We start from the raw sequence: 16,818 nt of genomic DNA on the forward strand, positions 1-16,818 counted from the left end.
ATTTTTTTTTTATTTTTAGTTAAAATGCAATCTTGCCGATAGTAAACTATTTACTTTTTAATTATTATTTAACTCTGAATTAGAATTTTCATAAAATTTGAGATTCCCATACATGAAATTCAGATATATTACTGTCGTATTTATAATATGTTATTGGCCATGCTTAGAACACTGCCATCAACAATGTGCAAAATTTGCTGAGTTTTTGAAAATCAAAGTTACAGCAGAATATACCCAATATTTGTCCATCAAATTGCTTTTGCCAATAAAGGTAAAAATATGACATTTGACACATAAACACTTTAAAATTTTGGTAGCAAATAACTTTCCTGTGCTACTGCAACCATATTATTACATAAAACTCTTTTAAATTTAAGGAAAAATAATTATGTAAAAACCTATATAATGTAATTTTTTATTCAAATCCTGGATCGCTACAGTTATATTTAAGAATATTTCACACTTTTCATAATTATAAAAAATAAAATTTTAAATTCAGATACAAAAAATTGAACCAGATTATTTAATTTCCATGTTTGAAATCATATTCAGAGACCATACACAAACTGAACACAATGTTTACATTTATACATGACGAAGATAATATATAAGTTTATAAAAAGGTTTCTGATGTTAATATTGCATCATCTGAAAAATTCTGCATTGTTCAAATTGAAGTATGTTTTCTTATTATTTTATTACTTCTGATACTGAGTAACCTTGATCAAAGTGGACATGTTCAAATACAATCTTTTCTACTCGCACTGCATAATTCTAGAATGTGCTGGAGGCCCACCAGCGGCCGAGCGGTAAAGTCGCTGAACACTGGTACTTCGATCCGAAGTTCGAATCCTGCGAACGGGCTGGTTGCATGGGTGTTTTCGTGGTTTTCCCCATGTGCAACGTGTATACGAGCCAGTTTCCCTTAGAAAGTCCTGCACGAAGGCATCCCTCCTCTTAGGCAGATAGCCCTCGAGGCTTTGCCATAATTAAATAACCTAACCTAGAATGTGCTGGGCACAATTTTTTTTTTTTTTTTTTTTTTTCAGAACAGTGCTAAGAACAGAGAACCTATAAGTTATTTTTGTCATATTATGCTCATTTATTTTAAAATGGAAAAAAAAATGCTAATTAGATTGCCAGCAAAATGTGTGCTGTTTCTTATGACACAGTTCCAAGGTAGTTTGAGAACTACAAGCCTGTAAATTTCAGCTCTGAACTATGCAACATTACATGAGAAAGATCATAAGGTTAGCCAAAATAACTCTTTTGGTTAGTAATACCAAAAGGGGACTGCATCCAAAAAAAATTAATGCTTTGTGCATGGAAAGACTACAAAGAAATTATATACTACAAATTGCTGCCACCAAATCAGACGAATTCAGAAAAATACTGTTTCCAAATGGCAGTTTTAATATTAAAAAAAAAATCAATGCAAAGAGCCTAAAAGTGACCAACCTTTCTATCACAACTACGATTGGCCCAACATTTCGATGAATGTCAGACGAAAACATACTGAGCATGGATGAGATGTTTTGTGTCACCCACCCCCATATTCAAGACCTTGTCCTCTTGGATTTGCATCACTTCAGGTTACTTAAAGAATCTCTGAATAGCCTGTAGTTCATTTTTTTTTTTTTTACATTATTTAACAACATGTCAATAACTTCTTTTAAGAATGATCCTAATGATTTTTTAAAATGTAAATTTTTCAGGTGCTTGAGAGATGTCACAGAACCAAAACAAAAATTATAGGGGCAAAAACTCAGAATAAAATGATGCTAAAAAGTTCAATGTAGGTTTCCTATGTTTCTGCTCAGTTTCATTTGTATTTATCATCAGAAAATTTTAGATGACCCAACAGATTAACTGATAAGCATTCTATGCAAATTGTTATAAGTATTATTCAACATAATGCTTTTCAAAAATGAAATTTTATTTACAAAATCTTAGAGAACCCCTGTACTAGAAAACACTGGAAGACTTTAGTATTGACAAACAGCCAACTCGTAGCACTGTTTGAATAATTTTAAAATGAAAAATATTTCTAGTTTGACTTTCATTGTATGAATATTATATCATGATTCTAAAATAATAAAACTTTATAATTAATGAGATCCTCTCAGCATTTGAAAGCTTATCAATTAATTAGATAATTCATTCAGCATACAATATGGATCATAATTGAAAATTAAAGTAGGTTACCCTCTAGTAAACCACAAAAGAATACCACTGAATGACATTTCCGAAGGAAAAAAATCACCTCAAATTATTCTAATATATTTATTAATAAGGCATCTCAAGGCAAATTGACAATGATGCCAAAAATCCCAAATTTTGAAATTAAATATCTTAGACAATTTTTGTCATATTGGAAGTTAAGCTTGTGTTTTATTTTTCATAACAGGGATATAAATTTCCTGAATGTAAGAATTACAGGCCCCAGGGAACTGCATAAAAAATACATTTTGTATCATTTGCAAAATTCAATTTTTTGAACAAAAAAGAAAAAAAAAGGGTGGGCTAAAGCATGAATATTCATGTTATTTAAAACTTTTTTTGTAACTGGAAGTAGATATCCTTGATTAACAGTTGTGAAAATAAAGGCTGTGTAATCACTTTTCTGGACATGGTTTATACGTGCGTATGTGTTTGTGTACATGTGAGTATTAAATGTTCATTTATCAAGAATAATTTGTCAATTTTTTAATTTTAAAAACCTATTATATTAGTAATGAAACAATCTAATTCTATAACTGCAAAATTAAATATATACAATAAATTAAGAACACATTTACCTTAAGAATTCTTCAACATGCCCCATAGATTCTTTAGTGTTTTTACCTCCAACTTCTTGGCAATGCAAGGTTATAAATTTTGGTTGATAACACTTAACCACTTGAAAAATTTCACTTTGAATGAGCACGTATAACATTAACTTTCTATGCATGCAACAGAAGGAAATAGTATTAGCCTCGAATCCTTTTTTATTCAAAAGGGGAAAATATAACACTGTCTGAACAAAAAATTAATAAATATTAATAAATACTACTAAATTTGCCCCTGGGATCAACTAAGTCTCATATACAATTAAATGAAAGATGACTTTGAAAGTTGAATGCTACAGAAATATTTTAATTCACCTTCAAAATTTTCTCATAGAATTCAAAATTTAATCTTACAAATGAAGTACTTTTTTGGTATTATATTCCCCCCTCCTTTGTTTTAAAACAGCTGATGATTTCATTTTGGTTAGAGCTATTTTAACCTCACTCAAACATGTATAATCTCAAATGTATCATAATTCTGTGTGCATTACATCAATAATATAATAATTTCATTCACAGACAGAATATAAATATTTAATACATCTTACTCCTAATGTTTCTCGTTTCTCTAGTGGATTTTTTTTTTTTATAATTGTTATTCGATTTAAAAGCGCAATTTTTTGTCTTCTAAAATATAAGCTATTATTTGAGGCATTATGCATTTGACATATAAAATTAAATCCTTAGCTGGGTAAACATAAATATTTTCATTACTTTTCTTATTCCAAATTACTCATTTCTACATCAGGCACTTAATATTCAGCCTTAAAGCAGTTCACTCATTTTTACACATCTAATTTATAAATGCTTGAATTAATTTTATTAAAAATATCATTCCATCATTTCTAGACACAATATAAAATTAAGAACGCAAAACAAAATTGTTTTTATATGTGCTTTCAACCAATTTTTAAAAGTTTTCTGTACTTAAAACTCATTACCACGAAAGGGAAAAGGAGATGCAGCAAAATTTGACAGATTGCAAGGACAGATTTAATATTCTAGATAATATTTCATATATCCTCAAGAACTTTTGGCAATGTCCAGAATTTGCCAACCATAAAATAATACTACTACAATTCAAACTTTTTAATGAATTGGATAATACATCACTTTTTTTATATGCCATGATGAAGTATCATCCATGTAGTATATGTCATTTCCATGTCCATATGATTAACAGGGGAAATAACAGACTCAAACTTTTAAAAAGATTGCCTGGCATCACTTGGGGTTCCTTGACTGATACTCTTTTGACCTCATATAAAACTTATGTCAGGCCTGCTTTGGAGTACGGGGAGTGAACTTGCAAGCCACTGCCTCCAGAACCTGTCAAGAAGATATTAACTTGATGCAAAATAAGGCACTCAGGATTATTACTGGTGCAGCTGGTTCCATTCCAATTGCTGCCATAGAGATTCAGACTGACACTGAGTCTTTAAAATTTAGAAGAGAAAAGCAGGTTTTAAAACTCTGTGATAAGTATGAAAGATCGAATTTGAAACATTGGAATAAGTATTCCCCCGCCCCCCAACTGAAAACATACAAATCATTTATCACTTGTGTTGAGGAACTCTGTACCCTATATAACATCATGCCTACTTTACTCCACCCTTTCCAGTTTGGCCTCTCTCTTCCTACTATTAGAGCTCCTACTTATAATCTTGCCATCGGTATGTATTTTGACTCAAGATCCAACAACTTTGTTTAATATCAAATTTATTTCACTTTATAAACACATACATATTAATGCGACTATTTACATGTATAGTATAATGATCAAATGATCCATACATTTTAATGATAAAAAGCATTCAGTATCTCAGTAACGTAACTTAACTGCTGCTTACTTAACTGCTTAGAACAGGAATTTTCCGATCACAATATTCAAATTCAAAAACAAAACTGGTTGCCAGGTTCAAACATAAAAAAAAAAATTACAAAACAAACTATTAAATAATAATAAAATGGAAATGCTAAACTTAACAGGAGTCACAACGTCCTCCTTAAAAACGAGCCTTAAAAGCAATGCAAATTGAAGCAGTGAAAATGTATACATATATAATACACATAAACTTTAACGAATGACATGAAATTGAACTAAGAACTATAAATGTGTGAATATAAATATAACAATACAGAACAATAAACACACAAATAACATTATAATTATCAATGTCTAAGAAAAAGTCAATAGCAGTTCATTAAGTCCATCCGTTCACCAGGCACTACTTGACGACCGTTTTGAATTACCTTTACATCTTCTGGAATTTCATTATCACAAGACCCAAGCATTTCACCCAGGCAGTTTTATGACTTTTAATTCTGACAACTTTACCAAGACTAAATTTTATTGGGCTGTCAGAATTCACATGGCAGATATTGCTTGTTACAGACTGACACGGGGGGGGGGAGTCCCTATTCTAGAGCAAAACCATGTTTCCCACAAAATTTTCAGCTTGCACTTTTATTATATTCACATTTAAAGTGAAAAAAATTTATAACTGTAAGTAAGGATTTAGCTGCATCTACCAAGAACACAACACCAAAACAGATTCTCAGTATTTAAGAACAATATAATCCTCCTCCCTTTTATTTTTGATTTGATAGTTATATTAAGATCAACCAAAACCTCAACCTCTTAAAAAAAAAAAAAAAAAAAAAAAAAAAACCCTTCAAATATACATATTATTAAGAACTTATAAATCATCTTTGAATGAAATTATTGAAAAAAATTATTATTTAACATACTTGGAAAAAAAAAATTATTTCCTGCAAGATACCAAGCATTTTAAACAGTTTTCCTAACAAGTGAAGCAGAAACACAAGTATTGTTAGACACAGAGACAGTTTGCTACAATTTATTCAAATATATCCATCTCTTAAAAATTACAATACAAAGGTGGTTTCCATTACAATTAATACAGTCTTGCTGCATTATATGAAAAGATACTTTATGATAATATACACCCATAATGAAATCGCAAATTTGCTATAGACTTTGAAGAGCATTTGTGAATTCAATGCCCACTTACAGCAGAAGTATTTGTGCATTTTAACATTTATTCCAATGATGTCCAGTTTGCTTATTATTTTACATTCTTTTTTTCCCACAGAAGAATGCTCTCCTCATGTACACAGTGATCTGTTTTCCCCTTAAACAGAGATTAAACACAAATTCAGAAGACAAACAACAAAAATCAGCGTTATATTTACAAAATTTCCACAGGACTAGTTTCGATGGTTTTACCGAACCACCATCCTCAGCTGCAAAACCGCAAATGCGGTTTTGCAAACCGCATTTCTTACAAAAGCTTGTCTTGAAGAGAAGCATGTTATCTACGGCTGTTCTCCTCTTTCGGAAACCGCTTTGATAAGGCGATATAATATTATTCTTTTCCAAGAAGTAGACTAGGCGGCTGTTTACCATGTTTTCAAACAGCTTACATATGCAACTCGTAAGGGTTAATTGGCCGATAGCTGGAGGGATTTCTTGGATCTTTCCCTGGCTTAGCAATAGGAATTACAACAGCTCTCCTCCATGCACTGGGAAAATTATGCTCCTTCCACACTTTATTGTAAAGAATGAGAAGGGCAATCAGTGAGTTATAGCACAGATGCTTTAGCATTTCATAATTCACGCCATCAAGACCCGGAGAAGACCTATGTGTCTGCAACAAAGCTCTCCTTAATTCAAGCAAAGTAAAGTCTCTTTTATAAGACTCAGATTTGAAAGAGTTGAATGCGATGGAATTTCTTTCTGAGCGCTGGATAGAAAGAAATGCAGGTGAATAGTTTCTCTTGGAAGAAATGGCAGCAAATGTCTCACCAATAGTATTCGCAATTTCTTCTATGTAGCTAATCACTCAGCCATCTTTTCCCAAAAAGGAAAGTGAGCGGTCTTAACATATTCTGCATGGTTTTTGAACTTTTTCCCAAACCCGCTTACTAGGCATAGAGGATGTTATTGATGACACATATGAAATCCAAGAATTCCTTTGGCTCTGCCTTCTTGCTTTTCATACATTTGCTTTGGCTCTTTTAAATGCTATGAGGTTTCGCAGAGTAGGATATCTACAAAAAATGGTATACAATTCTCCGAAGTTCCCCCCCCCCACACACAAAGCATTCCTTTTCTAGGATGCAACCTCCTTCTTGATGTTACTATCATGTAACATTAGTGTATAGAGCATTACTTGCATGGGCAAAATTTCTGTATTTAAACTTCTCAAACCATTTTCAAACTGTGTAATCAGAAACAGCCATTTGAACGAAACCTATGCCATAGCAAGATACTAGAATTACAGAAAGTGAGCAGAAAAGACCATATTTAAACATCTCCTTTGATAAAGTTCATTCTTTATCAGCAGTAATAAAATAATTAAAAGAAAATGCACTTGATTTAAAAAACTGCTGAATTTTCCAGATGATACAATATGTAATACCAATATATTACAGTAGCTTCTTCTACAAATTTTACAATGTACTGCATAATTTTTATGAGCTATCTGACCAGCACTTTTTTCCCTTATATAAAATAAATATGAGCATATGACCAAAAGGAATTGGAAGAATTAATACTGATGAGATACTGTTTAGCTAATAGTAGAAAAACACTCCTGTTTAAAAGTAAGCCGTTTGTCAGGTCCTAGTCTCATATACTTGAATGAAGTAAAGGCTTTTAATTATTTGCTATTTTATATATATTTAAAATAATTTTTTTGTTATTATATATATATATATATATATATATATATATATATACTTAAGGAAATGAGAAGAGAAATTGTAGTTAGCTCGCCAAAAAGTTATCAGGAGCTGTGGCTCCAAGAAAAAGTTCAACACAGTTTTAAAAAAAAAAACAATTACATTGAGGGGTGAAAAATTAGGCTACAAGCGAAATAAAATGTAAATTATAAAATACAATCGTTGGATACAAGTTAAAGTCAAAAAATACATTAAATACCTATCGATGTGACAAGTTAAAACATATAAAAAACCAATCGATGCAACAAGTAAAAACAAATAAAAACATATAAAAATTATAAAGTGGAAAATGGTAAATTAGCTCAATTCGAGGTCTAACCTGGCTTTTCAAGGGAAATTTCTGGTTAAACGTCGAACCAAGCTAACTCCATTACGCGTTTCGCCGAAACAGACAATTGAAACTTTAGCGTTACGAAATTTTTAATTAATTAGATAAATTGCCCTAAAAATTTTTTTTAGTCTCAATTCTCTGTTCCAATTTCCCAACGCGTCTGCTCAAAATGACACATTAAGGTGTAAAAAAATGAAAATGCAACTCCGATGTACAACAATAATAAAAATAATAATAAATAGCGGTCTCTGCTATTAGTCAAAATATACAATAACGTATGGGCTAGACCTGCCATCTTAAAGAATTAAACCTTTATAAATTTAGAAATCAGAAATTAAATTTAAATGAAATCTAACAGTGTGGGTCTTGCTAAGACCAAGAAAAAATTTTTTTGAAAAAGAAACATAAAAAACAGACCTGTGGCTATGCAGTCTTTTCTATCGTGAAGCATAAACTGAAAGAGGTTGTAACTCCCCTCTGTGTCTTTCAACGCTCTCCTACTTGTCGTGTGACGTAAGAAGGGGTAAACAAAGTCACTGGGCAACAGCCTATGTGATAAGACCGTCCGTTGGTGGGAACTCGCCCCAACAAACTAAAGGGGGGGGTCGAAAGACTTGGAAAAAGTTCAAAATGGCGTCAGTCAAGTTGTTTTAAAAATAAGAACTGCCTCAAAAAGTGAAAATGGCTAATTCAGCTAAAATTACTTAACATGGCCACAAAAGTAAGAGTAAAATGGAAAAAACAGTCATTAGTTAATAAAAGTCATAATTCTTCAAGGTAGAGAGCGATCAAGGCCTCAATGAAAAACGAAAAGGCCCGTTTGTTAATAACAGGAGTAGAATTGGCCACATTTTTAATATTTGGTTTCAAAGACATAAGTCCACACAAAACAGACATAAATGAATATGAGAAGAAACATGACCTTCTAGACGCAAAGAACTTGTTACTACTCGATAAAATTATTTTCAAGTGACTGCAAGAAAAAGGTTTATCTTTTAAACAACAAACCTTCTGAACAGTAACTATAGAAGTACTGGGTCTTTCCCAGATTTAGATTGAAGACTCCTTTGACGTACTTACAGTATCCAGCTTATGAGTCTTACAGTTGTCTCATCTAGTCACATTAACTGATGATTATTTCAATTTTCAGGGTGTCATTCACATAAACATTAAAACACAGTCAGACTGACAAAAAAGTTTAAAATACTGCAGTGGTTTGTAAATGTTTACTCAGCTGTGAGAAACGTATGACTGCTATATGCCTAAAAGAGGCATTCCTTTGTAAAGGACATTCTGAAATCACTGCCTTATACAGTACAAAGTCCGTAATCCAGACTCGTCGCAACTTCGGCGATTCTGGATTAGGGGTTTTTCCGGATTATAGATCATCAATTTAAATCTGGTAAGATGGCAAGCAGAAATTATACAATTAAAAATATTAAACCGTAATTTATGAAATAAAGAGCAATTATGATCTAAAGGGTATCAAAATTTACAAAATAGCTTAATATTTATTTGTTTACTTTATTAAACATTTCTTTCAATGTAAGTTGTTTGCTTTGTTTTTTGTGCTAGATGCGCATACGTAAACGCATTACAGGCATAAAGAGAAATTATGATCTAAAGGTTATCTAAATTCACACATACACACACACAAAAAAAAAAAAAAAAGAGAGAGAGCTTAATATTTACTTGCTTACTTTGTTATACATTTCTTTCAATGTAAGTTGTTTAAGTTGCTTCATTTTTTGTGCTAAACGCACATGCGTAAAGCATACAAAAAAAAAAGTTTGTGGCTTTGAGGTATGGATTATAGATCATTCCGGATAATGGACTTTATACTGTATTTCAGTTACCCTCATAAAGAAAACCATGAAAAACTTGTTCAGTGAGCCCTAATTAAAAATCAGACCTGGGCCAAGTGAGGATATTTTAGTAGCCTTAATCTTTCAGCCATTGGGTAGTCACTCCGTGGGAGATATAAGTATCAAACAACACAGTATATATTTGCTAAGAATTTGCCACATGTAATATGTATTCAGAAATCAAGATGATCAATTTATGTACAGATGCATCTGAAATGTCTAAAGCTGTTCTTTATTTTTTAACAAACACTAATTAGTTAAACATCAGTATTTAAAGCAAACAAGCAATGAGATTGCAGCACTGAAGCATGTAAGTAAAAATTCTGCCTTTACAGGTATAAATAAAAGCTGAATTTTTGAATTACTACTTCCCCCCCCCATTATATGCATATGTGTATTAAATGGCAAAAATATAGATAAAATATAAATCTTCATTATTTTTCTTTATAATTTGAAGCATCTCTGTCTTACAATGGGATATAACTCCAAAGTACAATCCATTATCAAAAAAGGAATCTGGCCATTAATTCCATAGCTTTACAATCATATTATTTCCCTATACATTTACAGACTTAAGAGTATATCCCTAGTTACAGCAAATTTTTGTCAAAGTGCTCAGGTGAAATAAAATACTTGAAGAGCTGGCCTCCATCAGTACTGCATACAGATGGAAATATATCCAACACAATATTAGAAAGGGATTGCAAAGCCACCTATTTAAAAAATATAGATATGTATTTACATATGTGTAAAATCTGAAAGCATTAATATGAAATAATCATTTTATATTATGCCCAAAGGGACACTTTTTTTATGTTTTGTAAGTTACCTTTATTAAATATCATTTTCTTCACCCTTAACCTGTAAAATTATATTCAACAGCAATATTACAAAAAAATTAAAAAAGAGGATATCGAAAATCAGAGTTTCCGATGCACAGTGTCGCGCGCTGAAGATAAAAACTTTTTTTCCCCTCCCCGTACAGTGTTGCCATTGCTTGCTTTGAAATCATTGATTTTGTTAATCAGAAATTCATTTAAGTTTTACAAAATAGGAAATGCATACTAATACTAATTCCAAATTCGGGCTTCCAGATGCCCATATTCGAGTGGAGGACTAAATTATTTAAAATTTGATGCCTCTAGGTACCATTGTTTTTTCAGTGCGAGAAACATACATGCATTCATGCAGATTCTTTATTATTTAATTTCCTTATAATGCAGAGCTCTAATATTTGCTGGCAACAATTTGAAAAGTGAAATGCCGTTTAGAGTGAACCAATGCAAAATGGCAACCCTCTGGGCTAAAAAAAAAACAAAGAATCTAATTAAAGAATGATCAACTACTGCAAGTTCATGATGTTCATACTTCTAATCTCAAATTTAAGAAGGCATAAGTTTAATTCTAAGTCAAAGCACAATCTAGCAACCTACATATTGTAATGCTTACTCATAAGAAAGATTTTCAGAGATTTCATGCAAACCATCTTGGAAAAATTACTGAGATACTTAATATGGCAAGCATTTAATGAAAAATTTTATCCATTTAATAAACCGTCAGTCTATATTTTACAGTCACAGCCTCTGTGTAATGAAAAAGAATAAATTTCTAGAAGGTTACAACTTAAAATTTCACATTAGCTGATAACTTAGGCACTAATTTTGTGTGAATGAAACACATTTATAATAGCTGTTCTAACCACAGTTTGTGCTAGGCAGTTTCCTACCCAAGTGTAGTCTCTATGGTTCCAAAATTCTGTAACTCAATGCCTCCATAAATTCTATAAATTTTGCCACTCTGCTTCCCATTGCCTCCCCTAAATTCTAAAAATTTTGCTACTCGATGCTTCTCAGAATTCTAAAAATGTTGCTCTCCCCCAGTGCAACCACACAGGTTGCACCTACTCTGGTGGCGGCTCTGGTTCTAACTTATTACACAAATATTTAATTTGGCTGAAGTTAAGATAGGCTCCTCCATAGATATCTCCCAGAAATATGCAGTAACAGATCATTATTTTTGAATAACACTCTCACGTTGATAAAGTACAGAACTATTTCAGACAGTTTCCAGAGCACAAACAGCACAGGTTAATTGAAAATGTCTGGATAAACCTGAATATTCATAATCTGCCTCACAGACACCAAAAACCAGCTCATTCTTGGCGTAAGAGGACTGCAACATAATGAAATTTTGCATACTGTTACAGGAAGGTGCAGCATTTTCAATACTTATATGTGACTCACATTACCAAACCCAACTTCCTCTTTACTTTACCAACATTGGTATGGTTAACAACCGAAGAAAATTCTGAACTGACTGATGATTGGAAATTTATTGATAATGTGATGTACAGATTTTTCATGCATACTACTTTTATAGTACATGATTTTGATTTATGTTACTAAATTCAACCGCTGTTACATTAAAAGTCATGCTTCCATGGGCAATGCAACCAGTGCAGTCACACCATAAGCAGATTTTTTTTTTTTTTTTTTAATTTAGAAAAGCAACTTGTAGCAAATCTACAAATGGAAAATTTTTTTAGAATTTAGAAGAAACACTGCCAGAATTCATGCATAGTAAAATTTATAGAATTTAGAGAAGTGCTGGACAGCAGAATTTAAAGACTCGCAGATACCGCACTTGGAGAAAAAATGGTTAGCTTTGATCCTGATAATGCCACTGATATTACAGCCAAAATTTTCCACTGGTAGATATCCCAATACTTGTGGCCAGATAGCGCACTTTAGATAGTATAAAATTGACTGTGACCAAATAGCATAAAATTAATCTGGGAAACAAAAACAAAACAAAATCATAGGATATTTATAATACAGATATTTAAGTCACACTACAGAGCATACCTAAAAACAAGAGATCCTTTTCAGATCACATCAGATAGCCTATTTGTATAATATTTGGTACTAGCAATAATAGCTTAATACTTATGATTAAGAACAGGTACCATATATACCTGCGCATAAGTCGATCCCCCCCCCACCCGACTTTTGAGAAAAATAAATTTGCCACTGCTGATAAACAGCATGCCAATGTACTTGATAAAATTACACTCGCACTTTAGCAAATTTTTGCTTATTTCCATTTTAGCACATGATAAGCACGATGCAGTCGAAACATATCCCAAATCAAAAAGGAAGGTTTCCTTAAAATTACATATGGTTTTTAAAACCATAGATTTTGAAACCAATCAGTCATTAGGGTGTTGTCCATTCAACCATTTTTCTGGAAGCAAACATGAACACATGCTGGAAATGCTGTCAAATGCTGCACAAACAAATTTAATAAAAAACTAATAAATAAAATGGAAAGAATAAATAATTTGTTTTTTTTTTCTGTACGAACGATAACGATATATGTATGTGTGTGTGTGATTATGGCAAAGCCTCAAGGGCTATCTGCCTAAAGGGAGGGATGCCTTTCTAAGGGGAACTGGCTCATATACACGTTACACATGGGGAAAACCACGAAAACGCCCATGCAGCCAGCCCATTCACGGGATTCGAACCTCGGACCAAACTACCAGTGTTCAGCGACTTTACCGCTCGGCCGCTGGTGGGCCTAACGATATATGTAATAATCAAGTTTGCTGATGTGTCATCGATCAGTGACGGCAGATCTTCTTTTCTTTTCTTTTTTTTCTTTTTAAAGGTTTTGCGTATAAGTCGACCCCCTACTTCAAAGTTTGATTTTTTTCCTTAAAATTGTCAACTTATACAGCATTTAAACTAAAAATTACCTTGTCATAGACATTAGTCAAATGTGAAAAGGACAATTTTATTATTTGTCACTCACTGTATTAACAATGGGTGGAGATTAAAAAATCATGCAATCTTTTTCAAATTACTTTTTTTACTTAATTATTATTTCATCATAAAAGTGATAAGATGGCATGAAGGATTACAGGAATTACTGTAACAGAAAGTTACAAAAAAACATTTTGATAAACAATATTGTTTGTGCTTGAACGTTCAATTCATTGTTAAAGAAAAAATTAAATCATGAATCATAAATTAATCGTAAAGAATTATGAGTTATCAGTAAAGAAAATTCACTGTCTCTTATAACAGTAATGATAATCTACCTAGAGAATATTTTTAAAAGCTACACTAATTCAAAACCAAGAAACAGGCTCCACATATGCATATTGTGTAAAGATGATCAAATCAAAATAGTTTAGAATTTGTAGAATGAAAGATTATATTTGTTTCTTTCTTACTTAGAGATTACCATTACCCTAAGACAGATTCTGTGCTAATGTTGATAAAGCAAGCAAGCATCTCCAATAAAACCCAAATTTATCTACTCTTCGCACAAATTTTAAAAAAATTTTGAAAACTTAAATGATGCCATGGATCTATTATACTCATACCTTTTTAAAAAGACCACAACTGCTAACTATAAGGTATTCAACAATATGTTGACAAACTTAGCATACATCAGATAAATGCTCACAATTAGATTATAAAGCTCATTTTACTTTTTGCCATGAATACACATTTTAAAATGACACTTTTAAGAGCATATACGAAGGCTCCTACCGATATGAAATTGACAATTTTAACTGATAACTATTTTACAAAAGCGTAAAAGCGTAACTGCCAACACTTTTTTTTACTACAAAGATACACTTTTACAGCACACACAAAGGCTCCTACTGATTTGAAATTGACAAGTTTTAATTGATATATATTCTACAAAAGCACAAATTGCTAATGTTTTTTCGTTACAAAGATACAGCAAATATGTAAAAACAATTTTTAAAAAAAGGTATGAGTTTTTTTAAAATAAGAAAAACATTCACTTTATATGGTATAGTAAGCATTTAATAAGTTTAATACTGTCTTCAAAATAAATAATACCTGCAAGGTAACAAAAATCATATTGATTTTTGCCATATCTACTCTTGAAGCTGAATTTTTACTGATTGTCATCAACTAATTAATGTTTTGTTCAAGAGATAAACATAAGAATGCATATACATATATATTTTCATTAAAGCATGGTCAGGATTGTTTTATACATTTTGAAATGCTATAACATGAAAATAATTTTTAAGCAAATGCCAAAGTACATTCATTGTATATGGATAATTAATGGGGTAGTAACATATTTATCTCATTTTTCCACTTCCCTTAACCATTATACAATTAAAGCGGATAAAATTCCTCATTTTAAAACTTAGATCCGAGCTGCTTTATTGTGATCAATATGCCCTATAGTAATACAAATAACAGACATTTTTCTTACTATCCTTTCTTTATTATGAAAAAGAGATCCTTGTTACCTTGCATCATGTATAGGGTTGGTGCTGCAGATGATTTAACAAACAGAAAATGGTTATGGAGATAAATAAAAGAAATTTTCATGTCAAAGATACATTTTGCGCTGTATGACCTGTCACCACAGCTGTGGATAAAATCAAACGATGATTAATAGCACCTCTCATTTGATAACTAGTGAGAATGATGAGACACTTAATATTAATACCATTATGGTTTTGAGTCATATATGAAAGACTGGAAGCTCATTATTTTGGTACTACACTGCTGGCCATTAAAATTGCAACATGAGGAAGGAATGATCTGACGAACGTCAAAGGAAGAAGTTGGAATGTGCAAATCATTAGTATTTCAGCACATTTAGACGATGCAGGAGGGAGAAAAGACATCTGAAGCACAGCATAAAAGAAAAGTTATGTAGTGGATTTCTCATTCGGAAAGTGCTTTGTAAGGTTGGAGTTTGCTCAGAATATCATGTTATCCTCGGATAAGAAGAGGAAATGCTTACCTGCAAGTTTCGAAATTCGATAGAGGCAGGATCGTTGCCTGTCAAGAGTGTAGATTATCGTTCTGTGATATCACCGGTTGCACTGGTCGACATCCAACCACTGTCATGCGAATATGGAATCAATAAAGTGCTGAGGATCATACTGAACAGCATGCAGGATCTCAATGCCCTCCCATGACTAATGCCAGAAAGAACAGACATATTGTGAGGTAAGCCCTGCAAAACTGTATGACCACATCACGGACCATTAGTCAGAAAATGGGCAAGTTTGTAGCACGCCCAGTATCAGCTCATAAGGTGCGTTGACGTTATCAGCAGCGTGGACTATCAGGAGGGTGACCATTACTTCGCTTCCTTTGACAAAGCAGCATAGAGACAGACAGCGACAGGTGCACCAAATGACAAAGCTGGCTACAGGAGTGGCACAATGTCACCTTTCCAAATGAGTGCCGGTTCTATGTGCAGTATTTTGATGACCGTATACGTGTCTGGAGGGTCCCAGGAGCCTGCATGTCATCTGCTTGCATTTGATATCGACATAGAGGTTCTGCACCTGGTGTGACGGCTTGGGCAGCCATTTGGTACACGACACGCACATCTCTAGTTCGGATGGATGATAATTTCAATGCAGATGGGTACATTTCTGACTTTTTACGTCCAGTGGTTGTGCCCTATCTTCAAGACCCCTAAACAGTATATTCCATATATTCCTAAGCAATATATAGTAAAGATAATGCAAGACCACATGTTGCATGTCATGTTCGGACCTTCCTCGATACACAGGGTATTTGATTGCTACCCTGGCCTGCACAGTCTCCAGATCTGTCACCCACTGAAAACGTTTGGTCATGGCTAAATGAGAGACTGGCCCACCACCTCTCTCCAGCTAATACAATTGATGAAATGTGGCATAGACATGAAGCAGCATGGAATGAGTTGTCCATTTCTGTATTCTCAGCTCCATGCCTAATGGTTTAAAGGCCGTTTTAGCTGCCCGGTATGGCAGCTGTTTCTACTAAGTTTGCAACCCTGTAAACCTCCAATGTGCGTACATATTTAATCATTTTGTCTTCATACCACACTGTTTACATGCAATCTTTTTCGCATTTGCTTTCCTTCATGGTGTTGCAATTTTAATGGCCAGCATTGCACATTAATTGAATAATCAAAAATTTAGTGTTATTTGTCTGTGCAAGGTTTCATTACTTAAATGCAATGA

General features: G+C 32.6%; 1 protein-coding gene across 8 annotated transcripts in view; it reads right to left on the bottom strand.

Moving 5' to 3' along the window:
* The window catches only part of LOC118205380 (inositol polyphosphate-5-phosphatase A-like), a 117,857-nt gene that overhangs the window by 60,942 nt on the left and 40,097 nt on the right, over positions 1 to 16,818 (bottom strand). For 7 of the 8 annotated variants that reach the window (XM_085818234.1, XM_085818238.1, XM_085818237.1 and 4 more), the window contains one exon: positions 4,684 to 4,733. The exons of the other annotated variant lie outside the window; for it this stretch is intronic. In XM_085818234.1, coding sequence (XP_085674360.1) covers positions 4,684 to 4,733 — 50 coding nt within the window. The remainder of the gene's footprint in view (positions 1 to 4,683; positions 4,734 to 16,818) is intronic. 8 annotated transcript variants of the gene reach the window in all.

The sequence above is a fragment of the Stegodyphus dumicola genome, chromosome 6 (assembly GCF_044657685.1).
Source record: "Stegodyphus dumicola isolate Sdum_Otavi_A_Nest chromosome 6, ASM4465768v1".
Taxonomy (NCBI): domain Eukaryota; kingdom Metazoa; phylum Arthropoda; class Arachnida; order Araneae; family Eresidae; genus Stegodyphus; species Stegodyphus dumicola.